This window comes from Corythoichthys intestinalis, chromosome 15 (genome assembly GCF_030265065.1).
Source record: "Corythoichthys intestinalis isolate RoL2023-P3 chromosome 15, ASM3026506v1, whole genome shotgun sequence".
Taxonomy (NCBI): domain Eukaryota; kingdom Metazoa; phylum Chordata; class Actinopteri; order Syngnathiformes; family Syngnathidae; genus Corythoichthys; species Corythoichthys intestinalis.
In genome coordinates this window covers 46,004,925-46,025,715 of record NC_080409.1, presented here as the reverse complement: position 1 = coordinate 46,025,715, position 20,791 = coordinate 46,004,925, and the positions used below count along the sequence as shown (strand labels likewise).

Sequence of the window (20,791 nt, the reverse complement as noted above, 5' to 3'; positions counted from 1 at the left end):
GCTAACTTACATACCAAAAGTCCACTAGCATAAATGCTACAAAATGCTACCTTTTTTTTTATTACAATGCTCATAACAAATGGTTCAGACACATATTCCCACAAAAAATAGCTAAATATATCTTTAAACTAATTTACAAATGCAATAATAAACATGAGCTCAAACAAAAACTTAGCTTATGTTGGTCTTAACAGGGAGCAGTTGGATTCTGCCACGTGAAAAAGGCAGACCAGAGGGCAGTGTATCCACCTTAATCAATAAAACGAAATGCAAACACTTTCAAAATAAACCATTACACCCCCACTTTAATTAAACGAATATTCGAAGAAAAAAAAAATAATTCGAATATTTTTTTTAATCGAATACTCTAGTTAGTCGAGTAATCATTGCAGCACTAAAAGCAACGCTCGAAACGTACAGAAAATAGTGCTGGCGTGAAGTCCGAGTGCAACAAAGGAAAGCAGACACCACATACACTGTAGTATAATGAAATACCAGGTATGCATAGCAATTACTGTAGAGCTCAACCATTTAGATTAATTACACCTAAGAAATAACAAAATTCAATTAAAAATAATATACTGTACTTACCATCAGACACTGTTACGCGACTTAAAAAAAAAAAAAAAAAAAAAAAACAGGAGAAAAAAAAAACTACCCTGGACCCGTTTTTTCTCCTTACCTTAGGATTTGGACGTTTTCATATTTAAAAGTCTTAAATGTTGTATTGGCAGCAACAGAAGTGAGACATTCATTTATCAATAGCGCTAGGCGCTAACACAGTGAGTTGGTGCGAAACCCCTCCCCAAACATTCACTGTCAACAAGAGTGCAAGAGGATCGAAACAAACGCAACAAGAGGTTTAGGGTGCCAGGTCATGATCTGTCTCATGGTCCCAGATTCAGAGCAAAAGTCATTTTGAAAATAATTAATATAATTTATTTTGTATATGTAACATATTGAAATGTACAAGATATGCTACAAAACGTTTGGGAAGCGTTCCATGAGTATTCCCAACCCCCATCAAAGGAATTTGGTGCCCCCTCCACTACATAGCGCCCTAGGCAACTACCTAGTTTACCTGTGTTGAAGGCCGGCACTGCATAGGTGCATGTTATAATGATCTATCTATCTATCTATCTATCTATCTATCTATCTATCTATCTATCTATCTATCTATCTATCTATCTATCTATCTATCTATCTATCTATCTATCTATCTATCTATCTATCTATCTATCTATCTATCTATCTAGCTATCTAGCTATCTATCTATCTATCTAGCTATCAGCGTCAGTGACAGTGAAACATGATTATTCAATGGCAGCCATCCCAATTCTAACAGATTTGAAGTCTAACGCTGTCAATGGCAGTGAATGAGTTAGGAGCTACCTAACTACCCTAATAAAGACAAAACCCCGTAAAAATGGAGTAATGGAGCATAATAACTGGTCTTGTACATGATCATGACAACTCACATTCAAGTACACGCAGGTGCTTAGTCAAACGTATTCATCCAAAAAGACAAGACACCAAATTATCCACTCCATCCAATTATTTTCCCATTTCATCTCCCTTTGTTTGCTTCATCTTCATCCTAATTTGAATATCCCGAAAAAGAAGAATACGGCCGATCCATCCACAGTTTGATGCTCTCCAGTTGCCAATAGTAACGGGAGCGAGCGAAACGCTGCGCTGTTGAATGGAGCGGGGAGTTGTGGAGTGCAGAAGGGGTGTGTTATATCACAGAGGGCCCTTACAATAAGAGCTGTTGTCACTGGAAAGAGATGAAGCCCAAACACACTCAAACGCACTGCATGAATCAGGACCAAAATGTATGCTTTTTTTGTAATGTGTAGGTGCTTTGAAAAACATGTAGCCACAAATACCCTCCCTTGCAAAGCATTAAATTATAGGCTGTCGATTTTTGTGCAACTACATCAGCAGCTGTTTATTTTAACTTCACTCTTGGAAAGATTTGATTCATTTTTCAATTGAGTTACATAACTTTTTTAAAGTTCAAAACTCAGCTTTTCCAGTTAACAGACGTTGTTCATAAATTCATTTATAGAACAAATCTCTCGAATTGCATGTTGTTTATAAAAATTTAACGTCATTTAAAAGAGTCGGAGATTTGTTGATGCACTGAAAAGCTGGACCAAAAAATCAGGCCCTAACATTAAAAAAAAAAAAAAAAAACTTTTAAAATTTGAGGGAGCTGGGGAGCAAGCAGCCAGGATCAAACGGTATTCCAACATGCCAAAAAGACAGTTGCATTTACTGTCTTTTTTTTTTTCAAAAAGAAGGAAGATGGTTCAAAACGAGTCAGAAAAGCACAAAAAAAAGAAAGAAAGAAAAAAAAGTCCCACAGCATCGCAAGTGGGGATTTGCGTGTTGTTTTAGGCACCATTTTCTGCGTATGTTCCGGGGACCTGTGCCCGTCTCGTCATCCCTGCGCTGTCATATGTACCATATTGGCCCAAATATAAGACGACCCCCTCTTTTTCAAGACTCAAGTTTGAAAAAACACTTTTTGAACACCAAAATAATTTTTATACAGAAAATAATTACAGTCCATCTGAAACAAATGATTATAACAATACACTTGAGAGAAAAAGCATGTTATTTTGCCACATTCAAATCTTAATATCTGAACATTTAAATATGTAAACTAAAGTACAATCACATTCTTAAATGAATGGCCTCTGGTTTTTGAAATGTAAATAAACCAATCCATTGTGATAAAACAACAAAATTGCAATAACTGCATTAACCATCAAAGTGAGGTCTAACTGTAACTGTAGTCTTGAAACAAATCTGAATAAGGAAAAACATTGCAATAAAATAATGCAAACTGGTTAAACTTGAGAGTAGCTGAGATCTCTCATGACAGAACATTACTCCTCAAGTTCAGCAACAATGATATCTGGCGCCATCTAGCGTCGTGAATAGGTATAATGTCTAGACCCAACTCCCACTTTTTCAGTCTTATTTCAATGGCAAAAACACCGTCTTATATTCGGGCTAATACGGTACTTTGCCTTCGGGCACCTTATTAGTTTCAAATTAAACACTGATGCGAGGGCGTGTCTATAATGTCTCACTTCCGTTTTATGATGCGACGTCATGGTCTAAAAATAGCATTCGTGCGGTAAGCTATTCTAGACTGTTTAAAAAAAAAAAAACGCAGAAATTGGAGGTGTTTTGAAGAAGTTTTGTTTGTGAACAAAATTTTTTAGCATAAACAATTATAAACTTTATTAAATATTCAAAATTATCATCACAGTAACAGATATTGTGTTTACATTTAAATCATAGGGTCTTTTAGAACTATGAAAAAATAGGCTTCAAGAGCAGACTAAAAACCCGAGCAATCTCTAGGAGCCATGACGTAGTTGCATTTTAGCTCTTTACCTGATGGTGGCGACATCGGACCTGAATGATAGAGGAGTGAGCGTTTAAAAAAAAAGAAAAAAGAAAAGGAGGGCAGGATGAATCTCGTCTTTGGGAGTCTGCCAATAACAACCACGGCATCGAGGCTACGCGGAGCATTTTACTACCGACACAAGACGAAGAGGAAGCCCGGCGAGCAAGACACAAGCTCGGCTTCGACTGTCAAGCCAATCTGGATTCGGGTTTATTCCTTCAGGATTGTTAGTTAGTTTGTTTGTTTGTTTGTTTGTTTGTTTTCACACACAGGCTTTTTTTGCCTTTCAAAAGCTGATAGCCCCAAGGCTGCTGCTCAGGAGTAGTAACTGGATTTATTCGTCTCTCGACTGGATTATCACATTGGAGCGAGCCCAATTAAATCAGAACGACTGCACCTGTTTGTTGAAAGTGGTGGGTGCACCGAGGACTGTGAGGGTGTGTGTGGTAGGACAGCACCAAGTGACCGAACCTCCGCCGAGAGCAAAGACGAACCGAGAAGTTGTGCATCTTGACGGGGGAAATCTGCCAACATGCCGCTCGCACAGATTGCCGAACCGTGGCCCACCATGGAATTGGTCCAGCTGGAAACGGAGGTAACAGCAAGTGCAAATGGTGTACACAGTACAGCGTATTTCATTCACTTTTGGGATTTTCTAGCAAGTGCGTACGTTCATTTGAAGGACTTGGAATTGTTAACTATTTCGCAACTGGTAGTTGCTTGTCTGATTTTGGTCTGATGGGGCCACCCCAAAAACATTTTAAAAAATTTTGTATATATAATCATGGGCTGCCATTGACGTCTATAGACGTCAAATTAATTTGAAGTGAGAAGGTTTGCATTCGCTGCCTCTAGACATGTGCCGGTGTGAGATTTTGACTGTATGACAACCTGAAGCAAAATACTGCTGGGGTGGGGGCAACCGGGTATGTTGTCCCGGGCCTCTAGGACCATAGGGGCCCCTGAATGACCCTTAATTTATTGTTACATTCACATTTTTTTTCCCATTTAAATCATTGTCTGATTAAATATTATGCTCTACTCAATATATACTTAAAAATTTTAACATATTTAACTCATTCACTCCCAACCATTTTCACCGGTGCAACCCTCTTTGCTCCCGGCCGTTTTACTGGATTTTGAGTGATTTTGCAAGGCCCACAGAAAATTCTGTTCTATTGCTATATAAACACCAAAAGAAAGATTACTCTTCTTTCAGCAGAAAAAAAAGTAAGTTCATATCTTTTTCCATTCTTTAGTAATCAGCATTAGAAAATAGCTTAGTTTGAGCAATTTCTGATGAAAAAACAGAGAAATTGAGCTTTTTGTGAAAGCATACATTTCAAAGATATCTTTGACTTTAACACAGCTATTTTTTGCTTTAGTTACATCCCAAATATCTGAATGTTTTCCTTTTACAAAATAACAAACAACAAGACAAATAGAGCTTTTGATAGCAAAGTAACGATTTATTTACACATAACTAACTGAGAGATGACGCCGTTGTGGCTGCGACAGCCAGGTAAACTTTTCCCTCATCGTCGCCTGTCTCATAAAGATGGATTTTTTTGAGTCTCTGCGGGGTCTGCTCGGCGAGCAGCACGGTCTCTACGGCATCGTCCGCTGCACTGGTGGTCCCAGTCGTTCTGCTTGGTCGTCCAGCACCTGGCATCCCGGGCGTCCTCTAGGTTGTTCTGCTCGGTCGTCCGCCGCCTGGCATCCTAGACTCCATTTGGTCGTCTTCTGCCGGCGCCCCGGCCGTGCGGCCCGGCTGTTCGTTGCTGTTGAATTGGGTTGCGGGTCTTACCAAATGCACTACTGCCCTGCCCTTGGAGCTAAATTGAATCAGAACCCAGAGATGTCTGTTGTTAAAAAAAAAAAAAAAACAACGTAAAAGCCGTATAAGTACGTCTTTGGGACACTGAAACAAATAAAAATAGAACACATTTATACATTTTTGGGAGCAAATTAGTTAAAATATATATTCCTTTTTTTGCACAACACCCCCCCACCCCCACCCCCACCTTCTCTGTCTTAGCAGAGAATGGTTTGACCCCGCTCTGACGCACTCAAGGCTACACTCCGTACATGCCCTGGGGAAATTAAAATCTGTCATATAACACCATTGTTATAAACTAAACATGGTGAGTCGTCATAAATCGGGTGCACAGAAAAGAAAAAAAAAACAAGATCATAGAGTTTTTAAAAGGGGGAAAAGAAGTCAGGGAATAAGGGCTAGAGTTGGCTGTGGATGGTGATGTCGGTAAGTGAACAACAGCCGCTAACACTGAAAGTCTCCAGAGACAACAAACACCACAGGCTGTATTATGAAAATGTTATTTTGAACCGATGTTCACAATGGCGGAAGACTTTACAAAAGTAGGGTTATGGTAGAGAGGAAACTAGTTAGCAATCTCGGCATGCTAGCTTGCCACGTTATCTGCTTACTTAACAAACTTACTTTATATGTTTTGTTTTACCATCACTTGACACGCGAAACGCGCTGGAATGAACTCTCGTAGCTGGTGGGAAACGTTCATGACAGCGTTTACTTCCCTTAAATTTTGGGTAAAGTGATGGATGATGGTCACGTAAACGTGAAATCATGTTGGAGGTCTTGCTTCCCTTGGCAAACACCCTCCACAAGCACGTCTTGCGTCCTCTAACCTGCAACCATCTGTTTCTTTTCGGTGGCCAAAGTACTCACATATTAGCGACTTTGTCTTTTTTGAGGGGCGGGAAATGCTCAGGTCTATTGTCACCGACAGACACACGACAGAGCAACAACCTGAGCGGGAGGGGTAAGCGCTGCCGCTCCAAACCACGGATTTCTCGCTGCATATCAAAAAATGGCTAATACCATACTGTGGTTTGACGGAAAATTTGAGTGGTTTTGAAACTGTCACGTTTTCATACCACGGTAAACCTTGAAACCAGTAACAGGCACATGCCTAGTGAAAATAGATTAGACATCCCATCTCATTCTTTCCCAATCCCCAACTAATCTGCGAGATCATCATTTGTGCCTGGAGAATGATCAGTTTCTCATATTTCTTCTTTAAATGATCTATCATTAATGTATCGCTGGCAATTTAATCCTGTATACAATCATCGCTCATGATTATTTCACTGTATATGTGATAATTGTTTTCTGTAGTTTAATTAGAAATCTGAAATATTCGTAGGAGTCTCTGGCTTATCCTGTTGTATTGTATGAAGAGAAATCAGTTGACATTAGCAGGTTAATTGCACCATTTGACACCTAGTGAAAGATCATTTAATTGTTCTGGCTGTCGGTATACTTTACTGACTCACTGGCAATGAGAATCAAATAGTTTGTATTATATAAAGTCTCATTTCATATCTATTAACCTCTTATAGGGAAAGTGACTATTTTTGGTTATTAAAAAAACTTGCGTTATTCTGTTCCAGATTATATATATTAGGGGTGTAACGGTACACAAAAATCTCGGTTCGGTATGTACCTCGGTTTTGAGGTCACGGTTTGGTTCATTTTTGGTACAGTAAGAAAAAAAAATGCAAAATATAAATGTGCTAGTTGTTTATTGCAGTACACACCTTTGTGCTTTCAACAATAGGAACATTAGCCTATACAAAGCTAGAATTCTGCTCAAAAAGTAGCGAGTATTTAACGATAATCCAACAACAATTTGCCTTTCAGACCCCGCGTAATGGTCAGCTTTCTTTCTGAAATAAAGAAGAAAAAAGAAGTCCTGTGCTAGAGAGAAAAGCAATCCTAATGACAAAGATTTTAACATATATTTTACAAATGAAATGCCTCAATGAATCATTTTTTTTTCTTATGAACGGTTTTCAAAAGCTTTATTGGGGGATTTTCTCAAGTTAAAGCGCCACACAGAAATTAATAAATTGAATTGTGCAAGCAGGATCTGTGTATAATTCTTATTATTTAATTACAGGTGTTTTAGCTCATTTCATTGTCTTTTATTTAAATGGGCTATTAATGATTTCATAATGTGTTTATATTTTACAAATGTGATGTAGTATTCATTTATATTGTATATTTTGTGGTATATGTTGTGGTAGGAGGGTTTTGCATTGAACACGGGGCCATGTTGGTTATTATTATAGCAGAGAAGACAGCAGTAAATCAACAAAGACAAATCAACAGTGCCCAGATCTACCACTCAAGACATCTGATGGATTCAAAAAGTGGGTTACGATTGCATATTAGTTTGAAAATCGACCGGATCCACCGTATTTTTACATGAGTGACTTCCGGTCTGCCAGATCCTAGCTACCGATAGTAGTATTGACGCAGGAGGGTCGCGTCTCGCGTCAAATAATAAACGCTACCGTTCTTTTTTCGCGTGTGTCGTGTTGAGCCGCTTCTGGGACGCATCTAACACGCGGCCGCACTGCAACTGGTGTGAATTGGCTGATTGACTTTAACGGCCGCGTTTCACTGCGTTCTCGCGGAGGCCACGTTGTCGCGCTGTTGACGTTTCTGGGTTTTACTGTCCTACCGTGTTGGTCCTCATTATAGTAGAGAAGACGGAGTAAATATAATCTACACAAAGAAACTGTAACCCGATCGACTCACAGCCTCGAAAAGTAAGGGTTACATTACGTCATAATGTTAGGTTGAAATAAATTTTAAAAATCTCTCTCTCTCTCTCTCTCTCTCTCTCTCTCTCTCTCTCTCTCTCTCCCCTAATTAAAATAAATGCAGTCCTTTACGTGAGCCACAGCTCAACATTATTATGATCAGAACGAAAATAATTGAATTATTCTCCATAAAAAGCACGTGTGTATGACTCGTATAGTATTTACATAATACACTCTCTTTCTCAACACAGACAGTTGCCAAAGAGAAAAACACTTTTTACCACCGCCAGACACACTAAACATGCTGGAGTTAACTCTCGTAGCTGGTGGGAAACGTTCATGACAGTGTTTACTAACCTTTAATTTTGTATAAATGCGAAATCATATTGATTGTAGGGCTGTCCCAAACGACTAATTTTCTCCCGATTAGTCAGCCGACTATTTTTACGATTAGTCGACTAATCTAATAATTTAAAAAAAAAATTTTTTTTTGTTTGTTTTGTTTTCTAATTTAGCAATGAAATTTTTGTTGACGCTTATCAATTCACAAAAAACATATTGGAACACTTAAATTATTTATTAAAGTACAAATAAACACGTAAATAACAATAATAAATCACAAATAAACAATGAGTTGAAATGCTGATAGAATTAACTAGTGTAGCATCTTGATTGAAAAGATGGTCTCTTAAACTGATGGTTTACAACTTTTATTCCATCCTTGATGTAATCACACTGTAAAAGCTACGGTGCACACAAATAAAACAACACAATTAGAAATTAACGAAAACTTTTCACCTTTTTCCTTTTAAACCTTATTTATATATCAATGAATTGCCTATATGAATTGCCTTTACCTTAATTTATTACCTTATCATTGACAATCTCTCCCTTAAGTGCAATCACTGTATATACTGTATATATTTATGACCTTTTAACCTTATATAATTTTCTATACTATAAAATAAACCATAACATGAAATAAACCTTTCAGTTAGCATTAAGAACAATACTAATAGCGCTTACAGGCCCATTGTCAATGAAACATTATTATTTAGTAAGGCGACAGCACCCTCTGGTGTACAAAAAATGAAAAAACAAAATTACAAACTGGGCTACGGCGCTTGAGGTGTTTATTCACGGCCGACGTTTAGCCAAGCTTGGCATTGAAGAGACAGGACGGAAGAGTGTACGCTCCTTTGTTTCTTTGAAATAAGTCAATGTTTTGGACACTCTGGTGTGGTTTTTTGGCTTTGTGCCGCTTTCCCCGCTTGCATACAGAGCATCCGACATTCTGAACTTTCCGTGCACATATTTTTTTTAACCCTTCATTAACCGTCGACGGGATGTTGCGCTCGTCGACGGATTTACGTCATCGATGACGTCGACTATGTCGACTAGTCGGGACAGCTCTAATTGATTGTATTGCCTCCTCGGCGGCCAGCCTCCGCAAACCTGTTTTACATGTCGGTTGGCCCTCCTCCTCTAAGCCACAGTCGTCTGTAACTTTTCTGTAGCCGAAGATTTCCCATACCAGCGATTTTGTTTTCTTCGATGGGGGGAAGAGGTTCAGGAGTTTCACCTCCCCCAGCCACCGTGTTGCACAGCAAACTCACTGACACTGAGCAACAACTGGTGGGGTGGGGTTGAGCCTTGCAGCTGCAAGCGAGGGATTTCTCCCTGCATTTTTGGGACATCAAAAATAGCTAATACCGTAGGGACGGTGCGATGAAAATTTTTTGCAGTTTTGAAACCGTGATGTTTTCATACACGGTTGGCACATGTCTAGTGCCCTATAAAGGCTTTAGTGAAATTGGATAAATTACAGTTACATCGTTGTAAATTTGTGGCCTAGAGGATGCTCAAAGTGGTTACATTGGAACAGGAAATAAGTGATAATCAATACTCCAGCTGATTTTCTTTGTTGGTGGAAGTGACTCTTATATAAAGGAGGTAATACACGACTCACTTCAGTTGCAAATGTATCTTTATTTGGTAATACTTGTCACCTCATCTAAAGAGAATTGTCAAGCCAAGAGAAGTGCCCTTTTTACATAAGTTGTACTTAACCGTGGCCCCACCCAATGACATTTTCAAGAAGAGCCAATGTACTTGATGAAAAGCAGGTTTTTGCAGAATGTAAGTGATAACTCCATGTGGAGACGATGCAGTGCGTGTATATGATAATTGTAAGAATTTTTCACTCCTTCCTATTTAATAAGCTGAGGCCCGAGGTCTTTAAAAGATTATTCTGAACTGAGTGCATTTTTCTGTAATACTTTGATCAAACTCCACATTTGATGGCACTTTTTGGGAATGTTTCGAAGCTACAGTGCCCTCCATAATTATTGGATTTATAATAATTATGTGTTTTTTTAGCTTCTAATCATTTTTTTTCTCCTAAATAATATGGGACCTTAAGAGAAAAATCCAGCCTTCAATACAAGTGCATCTATTCAGTGGGGAAAAAATCCCACATAAAGAAATAATTATTTGACATCAAATAATGTGTGTCACAATTATTAGCACCCCTGGTGTTAATACTTTGTGCAACCCCCTTTTGCCAACAAAACAGCATCTAATCTTCTCCTATAATGTTTCATAAGATGGGGAAAGACAGAAAGAGGGATCTTCAGCCATTCCTCTTTGCAGAATCTCTCTAAATCATCCAGAGACCTGGGTCCTCTCCTCTGTACTCTCCTTTTCAGCTCACCCCACAGGTTTTCAATAGGGTTGAGGTCTGGGGACTGAAATGGCCATGGGAGGAGCTTGATTTTGTGTCTGGTGAACCATTTCTGTGTAGATTTGGCCATATGTTTCGGGTCATTGTCTTTCTGAAAGACCCAGTGACGACCCATCTTCAGCTTTCGGGCAGAGGGCAACAGATTTTGATTTAAAATGTCCTGGTATTTCAACACATTCATGACGCCATGCACCCTAACAAGGTTCCCAGGGCCTTTGGAAGTGAAACAGCCCCACAGCATCACTGACCCACCCCCATACTTCCAGTGGGTATGAGGTGCTGTCTACACGCCAACAAGCTCTTTGGGAGGCATGCACAGAGAATACCTTTCCTCACTCACAATCATAAACGCAAACGTCTGGAGTTCGCCAAGCGGTATTGGGGCTTCAACTGGGACCGTGTGCTTTGGTCAGATGAGACCAAGATTGAGTTTTTTGGCAACCAACACTTTAATACCCCTTTCCCACTGGCAAAAAAACCTGTGTCAACCCGCTAACAATCGGCTTTTGGTGGCAGTGGGAAAGGTGCAGCGACCCGCCTCGACCCGTGTCAATCAACCCGCCAAGCAACCCGCGTTAAAATCACCTCGGCTCTGATCGCCATGCAGTGTGAAAGCAAAACACCGGGTCAACAGCCAACACCCTAATCTACGTGGTGACGTAGGCTAGTACGTGATGCATCATAACAAAAAACAAAAACCATGTGCTCTAGCCCGGATCCACATACGGCGAACAGTCGGTGTAGCAGCGTTAGCAATAGCCATAACAGATGAAACAAAGGCTGTTCTCCTCCTTCTGTGACGTACACGACTCCTTTCGATTTCAAACCAAAATTTACGTCGCCTAAGTTGCCTCAGCACAAGCACAGTGGTGATCCTTTGCTGCATTTTGACCATTTTGCGGGCAGTAAAAAGCATGAAAACAGAGAACACAAACGGAAAGGAGGCTTCCATGTTGCTTTGCATTGTTAACTTTCTTGAACTGAATGAATTCGGTCGCAGTTGTCCAAGCGCATCTTAGCGTGGTGACGTCACGCACCTTACGCACGGCTGAGGAGGGGTGGGGGTTAGACGGGTAAAAAAAAAAAAAAAAAAAAGACACGGCTTTTTTCGTCAATGGGAAAGGTGCCAAATGCCAATTGCTAGTGGGATGCATCGGCTTGGAAAAACACGCGTTGACTAGGGGTGCAATGGTTCAGTTAGCCCACGGTTCGGTTTGAACCTCGGTTTTGGGATCACGGTTTCGGTTCGGTTTCGGTTTCGGTTTGCGTTTTGCTTTTTTTTTTTTTTAAACTGCCTTTATTGTGCTTTTTAAAAAATGAAATAAACACTTAAAATGTAAACATTTTCGACTGTTAAAATGCCTCTTAGCTCTTTGGCAAGTGTAGTGACTGACAGTGTTGTTAATCTTACTGAAAAAAAGTAATTAATTATAGTTACAAATTACTTCTCCCAAAAAGTAATTGCGTTAGTAACTCAATTACCTGAATGTAAGAGTAATTAGTTACTTGGCAAAGTAATTGGTGATAATTACGTTTTTTTTTTTTCCCTCAAAAAAAAAAAAAAAAAAAAAAAAAAAAAAAACATTGGCCACACTATGTGAAGTTTTTTGTCAAAGTTTTTGGTACAATTGGCCCGAGCCCAATTCTTTACCCTAATTTACTCTTTACCCTGGATCAACTGTTAAAAGTTGTTAGAATTGCTCCCATTATTGCATTAGTTCCCTTTCTCTACTTTCGACATATGAAAGTTTTAAAACTGTTTCATCATTTAAAGATAGATTCAAGTCAAGATTTTGCCGATTTAGAAGTATTTTATATAAAAAGTTACTTAGATTCGCTAGGAAGGTTCTCTACAACAGCGCCGTCCTAAAAAGTCTACTGCTTCAAGATGGCGGCTGTCTACTAACGCATTTAGTGCCATGTCTGTCATTTTGCATCTAGTTATATCTATATACAGTACATGTGATATCTACCATGTCTACCATATCTACCATAACATGCGGGCGTAGTTTGTAGGCTATCGGCTACAACATGTATTATTGGAGCTACCTAGCATCGCGTCTGCTCGGCGTCACAACTTTCTTGCCTCTCCACACTCCTGCTCTGCTCTGTCGTCTCGGTGAGTCCGTCTCCCTCAGACTTTTCGACCAATATAGTAACGCATAGTAACGCATGCCTTTCCGTCCTCAGTAACGGTAACGGCGTTGCCAAGATGAGAAAAGTAATTATTTAGATTACCCACTACTGAAAAAAATAACGCCGTTAGTAACGCCGTTATATTGTAACGCCGTTATTAACAACACTGGTGACTGACTACAGAAATACACACACAGTAGTAAAAAAGTTACTTGGCAAAGTAACTGGTGATGCCGTTCATGTTTTTTTTTTCATTAAAAAAAAAAAAAAAACAGACAAACAAACCCTAAAACATAGTAACCTTTGCTATGTTTGGAGGTCATTTAATGTTGTGAATCATCCGTTAAAGTTGATAAAATTGCTCCCGTTTTTGCCTTAGTTCCCTTCTGTCTACTTTCGATATGTGAAAATTTCAAAACCGTTTCATCCTTTAAAGATAGACTCAAGTCAAGATTTTGCCGATTTAGGAGTATTTTGGATAAAAAGTTGCTTTGGTTCGCTCGGAAGGTTTACTACAACAGAGCCTTTCTGAGATGTTTACTGCTCTAAAATGGCGGCTGTTTACTAACGCTACCATGTGTCATTTCGCATGTAGTTCTATACGCATGACTTATCTAGGCGTAGATTGTATGATGTCGGCCACAGTCAGGAAATATTGGAGCCGCCTAGCATCGCGTTTGCTACAAACCAAACGCATGACCAAATCCAAACGGATGAAAAAAAAAAAAAAAAACGCAATGCACGAAAAACGTGCAGATTTTGAACGTAACGTACGGCGTACACATTTAAAAATCAGTGCTCACTTGTACAAATAACGCCGAGACCGTACAACTTGACAGGTATGAATTATAGTGGACCGTCACAGTTAGGTAGTAGCACTCTGTAGCACGGGACGTCCAACTATCAGCGGTCAGGGCGAAACTATGTGCTTTCGCGAAATCATCTTCGATGGCTTTGCGTGCCATTTCATAAATGTTGGGGATTATGTTGTTGGCGAAATATGTCCGCCAGGGAACAATATAACACGGGTCAAACATTGCAATTAAATTAACTAAGCCCGCATCTTCAACCACGTCAAAATGGTTGCATGTCTTTTGCAATGCACATCCCCACTTCATGGGTTATTTTCTTGTGTTTTTCTGACCTGATATTGTAAGGCTTTTGGAACGCCTCTTCTATAGACCCGTGTGTTTTCACTGGTGTCATCTTCGGGGTTGTCCTGCTCTGGGAAAGCGATGTCTGTGGGTGATGCCGGCTGAGGTGCCCAAGTCATGTTAGAAGTGTTGCCGTTAGCATAGGGAACAAGCGCTAAGCAATGCTTGCAAATTGTTTTATTTTTTTTCAATATTTTCTCTCCGTCTGCATTGTAGTCCACGGGGAAACTGAAATGTTGCCACTCCGCAGATTTGAAAGAAGCCGGTGCCTCCTCAAAAATCGGTCTGTCGACTCCTCCGCTCGCCATAACTTTGTTTTCTTTCTTGTTTCACTTTCACCTCGCTCGTAAGCGAGAGAGGGCGTTACTCAGCTCCTATTACACAGGTGCTACACAGCGATTGGACGTTTACTCGCGGGGCGGGAATTTCTCCACAGCTGCGCTTCACGTCACACACAGGCACACAGAGTTTGACCAATTCATTCCACAAGCGTTCGGAATAAATTACTGTAATTGCAAAACCAAAAAGGCGCGGTTCATAAAGGCGTATTGAACCGTACAGGGCAACCATACGGTTCGGTTTTGAACCGCAAACCGTTGCACTGCTAGCGTTGACCCACTAGTTTCAGTGGGAAAGGGGTATAAGTGGGTCTGGCTTGCCACGAAAGATGCGCATGCTGAAAAGCACCTCATACCCACTGTGAAGTCTGTGGGTGGGTCAGTGATGCTGTGGGGCTGTTTCGCTTCCAAAGGCCCTGGGAACCTTGTTAGGGTGCATGGCATCATGAATGCTTTGAAATACCAGGACATTTTAAATCAAAATCTGTTGCTCTCTGCCCGAAAGCTGAAGATGGGTCGTCACTGGGCCTTTCAGCAAGACAATGACCCTAAACATATGGCCAAATCTACACAGAAATGGTTCACCACACACAAAATCAAGCTTGTGAAACATTATAGGAGAAGATTAGGTGCTGTTTTGTTGGCAAAAGGGGGTTGTACAAAGTATTAACACCATGGGGTGCTAATAATTGTGACATACATTATTTGATGTCAAATAATTTTCTCTTTATGTGGGATTTTTTTCCCCACTGAATAAATGCACTTGTATTGAAAGTTGAATTTTTCTCTTTTTTTTTCCATTAAGGTCCCATATTATTTAGGGAAAAAAAATATTAGAAGCCAAAAAACACATAATTGTTATAAATCCAATAATTATGGAGGGCACTGTATACGTCTGTCAGGAGATTTGAATGTCGACAACCTATTTTCACAGGTCATTGACACTCAAGATGTACGATTGAACAGCTACAGGAACCCGCTACATCCGGTGTTGGATGATATGTAATATTCATGTGTTCTATCTGTGATCTCCTCTTCTATGCACGGTATTACACAACGTCCTTCATCTTCTTTACGGCAAAGATTGATCTGTCGTCTCACTGATAGGACTGGAACATCCTGGTCCCGGGAGTTGCTATCTTTCTTTTTGGTTAGATCGACTCTCTGATAAGAGAGGGACATCGAGGTCTCAGAAGTTGATCATCTTTTCGCTTAGATGCCCTCTCTGATGGAAAGGGGCATGCATGGTTCTAATTTCAACCACTTCCCCAAACCTTTTTCTGCTTAGATGACAAAATTTGCTTTCTCTCCAGAACTAAAATACAGTGATTCCTCACTATATAGCGCACTTCAAACTTTGCGCCAGGTTTTTCTTTTTTTTTCTTTTATATACAGTACTTTGGGTAAAAAAATGAAAAGCATGTCTTACATGTATCTCTTTCCAATGCTTTTAAATCTGAAAAAATACATTGAACAAAAATTTATCTTTTTTTTTATTTTTTATAAATAAGCTCCGCCTCTACTTCACACATTTTCGATTTTCGTGGTGGGGGGCGGCCCTTATTAACCGCGAAAAACAAGGGATCTTGTATCAAAATATGTGACACAATATGCTGTGCATAAATAGGGGACTTTCATTTTTTAATCTCGTTAAAATCAGTGTGTTTTAATGATGCTCGCTACAAAAACACGTACATTGCATTCAAACGCTAGCGCGAGAATTATGGACACAGCAGGATAACTGACTAGCATGCTATCCATGATGTTTTTGACCCTTGTTGCCATTTGGATTGCTTATTATGGGATGATATCGATGTATTAGATACATTAGATGTAGGGCTGCAGCTATCGAATATTTTAGTAATTGAGTAATCGACTGAGAATTATACCAATTAATCGAGTAATCGGATCAAACAAATATATATTTAGGTGAAGAGCAATCATAAATATACATGAGAAAACAAGACATTTCATCTAATGTTGAACTATTTTCAGTCAATCAATGTCTTTATTTTCGATGTATATTGTTGAAAACAGCCAACAATTGCAGCTCAGATGTAACTAGAAAAAAAAAAGACTAATTCACTGCTTTCACTCAAAAGACCTTTAGATCTTATTAAAAAAAATTATAATATATACACCTAAAAATGCCTTTATGCTTGATAACACACATCACTTAAATGTTAGGATTTTTTCCCACGTGTTTCAATTGAATTTCTATTTGTATCAAGCCATTTTTAAGTTCTTGTTAAGTTTTAAGTTAGTCTAAACTGTAAGTCCTGATAGGATTTTGAATTTTTGCAGTGTTCAAAATAAATGTATGATACAGGCTGTATTGGAGCACATTAGGGACCAGTGCTACTTGGTGTTTTATCCTGCAATGACTACTGAGCTAAAATTGACAGTTAGCATTATTGGGTTTTTATTTTACACCCTCATCACTCCACAACGCTATGTTATGTTAAAGCCTGTATGTAAGACACGTTAGCCACGCATCGAAAGTGGTCATAATTAATAGAAAGCCTAGCCCTCGCAGGGCTAACGTTACGTGAGCTAGTGACTGTAACGTTAATCTAATTTATTAGCGCTTAGCGCTCTACTGCTTTAAGATGGCGGCTGTTTAATCATGCCGCTGACTCTGTCATTTTGCATCTAGTTCAACATACATGCAATGCCTATGAGACGTATCAGACGCTACCTGCTACCGCCGTAGCATCATGTTGGCTAGTTTTTAGCAACGTCGGCGTCGTTTGTAGTGGGTGTCGGCTGCAGTAAGTGTTTCATTTTATTTTTTTATTGCTTCTTCCTCTACGCACGTGACATCAGCACGTTGTCCCGCATTAAAAGTAGTCCGAGCAAAACGTGATGCTTAGAGCTGTCAAAATAAACGATTACTCGACGTGAATGAAATTACTCGGATCAGTTTTTAAACTCGAGTTACTCGAGTTGCTCGAGTATTCGTTTCAGCTCTAATTAGATGCTTAAATCGTAAAGCCTAGGTCCTAGGCATCAAGGCTAAATACAATAAATAGTGTTATGTACTCACATTTATGTTCCCTTTATGCTAGGGCGACCAAACGGCCTCTTTTGCCTGGACAAGTCCACTTTTCACGTCCTCTCCGTAGTGTCCGGTTTTCATGATTTTTCACAGGACCAATTTGAAGAGAATCCCTCTGGCCTCTGGGTGCAGGGTCTGCCTGCGTTGATGTGGCTCCTACTAGTAGGGCGTGAAGGAGTAGATCTTCTTGTTTTTTGTTGGTAGTTTACCCCTTGTATCATGGGCTATTACCGCCATCTACTGGGTTGAAGGTTTGGCAAGAGATTAGGCGGTTACAAACAACAATAAGGAGTACGAAGAGACGTTAATCCTATTGTAATTTATAAAAATGTTTAGTTGGCACATAGCCTACTGTGTGTGTGTATTGACTAAGGGTTGTTCCGATCATGTTTTTTTGCTCCCGATCGTTTTAGTTTGAGTATCTGCCGATCCCGATATTTTCCGATCCGATTGCTTTTTTTTTTTTGCTCCCGATTCAATTTCAATCATTCCCGATAATTTTTCCCGATCATATACATTTTGGCAATGCATTAAGAAAAAAATGAATAAAACTCGGACGAATATATACATTCAACATACAGTACATAAGTACTGTATTTGTTTATTATGAGAATAAATCCTCAAGATGGCATTTACATGATTAACATTCTTTCTGTGAGAGGGATCCACGGATAGAAAGACTTGTAATTCTTAAAGGATAAATGTGACTTTGTATATTGTGACTAAATATTGCCATCTGGTGTATTTGCCACAACACAGCACCGAGACTGTGCTTATCAAAGTCCTAAATGATATTCGTCGGAATACCAATGCAGGCAAATCATCTGTTCTGCTACTATTGGATCTCAGCGCCGCATTTGACACGGTTGATCACAACATACTACTCAGCAGATTGGAACAGTGGGTAGGGCTTACTGACACTATTCTTCAGTGGTTCACATCCTATTTACATGATAGGGATTTCTTTGTGTCAATCGGAAATTATCAGTCAGAACGAACCAAATTCACGTGTGGAGTCCCTCAAGGGTCAATTCTTGGACCACTCTTATTTAACATCTATATGCTTCCGTTAGCTCAGATAATGGAACAGTATGACATCCCCTATCACGCCTATGCAGACGACACACAACTGTACATTTCTGTGTCCCCACATGATTATAGTCCCTTAGTCTCCCTGAGTAAATGCATTCATCAAATCAATGAATGGATGTGCCAGAATTTTCTCCAGTTAAATGTGGAGAAAACAGAGGTGATCATTTTTGGGCCAAAAAAGGAAAGGTCAAAGATAAGCAGCCAACTTAGCACAATGTCACTTACAGCGACAAATCAAGTCAGAAACCTTGGCGTAATTATTGACTCAGACCTAAAATTTGATAGCCATCTAAAGTCCGTCACTAAATCCGCTTATTACCACCTAAAAAATATAACCAGAATTAAGGGGCTTCTGACTCAACAAGACATGGAAAAACTTATGCATGCATTCGTTTTCAGCAGATTGGACTACTGCAACGGTATATTTACAGGTCTTGATAAAAAATCAGTCAGGAAGCTGCAGCTAGTACAGAATGCTGCAGCCAGAGTCCTCACAAATACAAGGAAGCTGGACCACATTACACCGGTTTTGAAATCGCTACACTGGCTTCCAGTGAGTCAAAGGATAGACTATAAAATACTACTGCTCGTCTACAAAACACTTAATGGCCTTGGACCAAAATACATGCTTGACTTGTTAGATTCCTATGAGACATCTAGACCCCTAAGGTCGTCTGGAACGGGTCTTCTGCATGTTCCAAGAACAAGAACCAAGCAGGGTGAGGCAGCATTTAGTTATTATGCTCCTCACCTCTGGAACAAGTTACCCGAACGTCTAAAGTATGCTCAAACTGTTAGCTCCTTTAAATCAGGGCTAAAAACGCTTTTGTTTAGCACTGCATATCCATAACTGTCTATATATTTCAATCTACCTGCCTTCTATTCCTCTTGTGCTTATCTCCACTGCTGATTTCAATGATTATTAGTAGTAGTAGTTTTTACTTTATTTCTATTTTTGTTTTATTTTATTTATTTTTTTTTTAATTCTGTGATTAAATGCGATCTTTTGTCTTGGTTTTTACGTTGTGTTGATTTAAATGTGATTTTTATGGTCTTCATGTGATGTAAAGCACTTTGAATTGCCTTGTGTTGAATTGTGCTATATAAATAAATTTGCCTTGCCTTGCCTTGCCTTGTTGAGCTTTCAGTAAATGATACTGTAGCCATTTAACTGTTCTGCCCAAATGCATGATGGGAAGTGCAACCATGACTATGCGTAGTGGCACCAATTGATATATCTTCTCTGCGTTGGGAAATAACATTGGGTGTTAAGAAAAAGATCAACTACTACCTTTCTTCCCCGCATTGCTGGCCACCATATTTCTAATTGTTGAAAGAGGGATTGTGAGGCTTTAACCAATTAAAAAAAGGCTCTAAAGGCAGCCAAAATTCAGTCTACTCATTTTATGCTGCCTTTTAGCTCTATATATAGGTAAAACGGCGCCATTATAGATTGAACGCGACAATGTGTGAGTGGGTCGTGTAGCGCATGCGTTAATTGCGTTAAATACTTTAACATGATTAATTAAAAAAAAAAAATACTGCCGTTAACGCGATAAATTTGATAACCCTACTTTAAGCTAAAACTAAAAGCTCTGGATGAGTGTAAGACATTTTATCTGTAACGTTAAATACAATTAGAAAACGATTTAATTAAAATATATATATATATTAAAAAAAAAGGCATGTCCGATATTTTTTTGCCGATTCCGATACTTTGAAAATGACGTGATCGGACCCGATCGATCGGGACAGGGACATCTTTAGTATTGACTGGACTACATTTCCATGGGTCTGCAATGCATTATATATGGCAGAAAACACAAGGCTGAAAAAGCAGTTTCTGCTCTTGCACCTCTCTTTAAAATAAATTGCTGTATTTTAAGCCAAAAGAACTGTTCTATTTGATAGACCAATATGACTATATGCTGCCATAACAGATTCATGGCACATTTAAGTCTTCGAACTATTTTTAATTTGTCCGATTACCCTGGAAACCCCCATTTACAGACGTCGCGCAACCGCTTTTGTTTTAGCCTAGCCATAAAAAGAAGGTAAGTAATCGGATTTATTATTCGAAATGTCTGTCATTTTTAGCTTAGAATCATTAATTGATGTCTAATAGTTTAAAAAAAAAAAAAAAAAACTTTAAAAAATTGTTCACTCGCATATGTTAAACTTTTAAACAAATTACGTCACAATGGAAAAAATTAGCGTCTGTAAAAAAGTCACGGATATTAATCGAGTTAATTA

At 39.2% G+C, this 20,791-nt stretch overlaps 1 protein-coding gene across 2 annotated transcripts in view; it reads left to right on the top strand.

Moving 5' to 3' along the window:
- The first annotated feature begins 3,482 nt into the window (after positions 1-3,482).
- The window catches only part of rps6ka1 (ribosomal protein S6 kinase a, polypeptide 1), a 133,908-nt gene continuing 116,599 nt past the window's right edge, over positions 3,483-20,791 (top strand). Inside the window, exon 1 of one of the 2 annotated variants that reach the window (XM_057858975.1) lies at positions 3,483-4,022. In XM_057858975.1, the coding sequence (XP_057714958.1) occupies positions 3,960-4,022 (63 nt within the window). In that variant the 5' untranslated portion in view covers positions 3,483-3,959. The remainder of the gene's footprint in view (positions 4,023-20,791) is intronic. The other variant, XM_057858977.1, reaches the window with a different exon arrangement.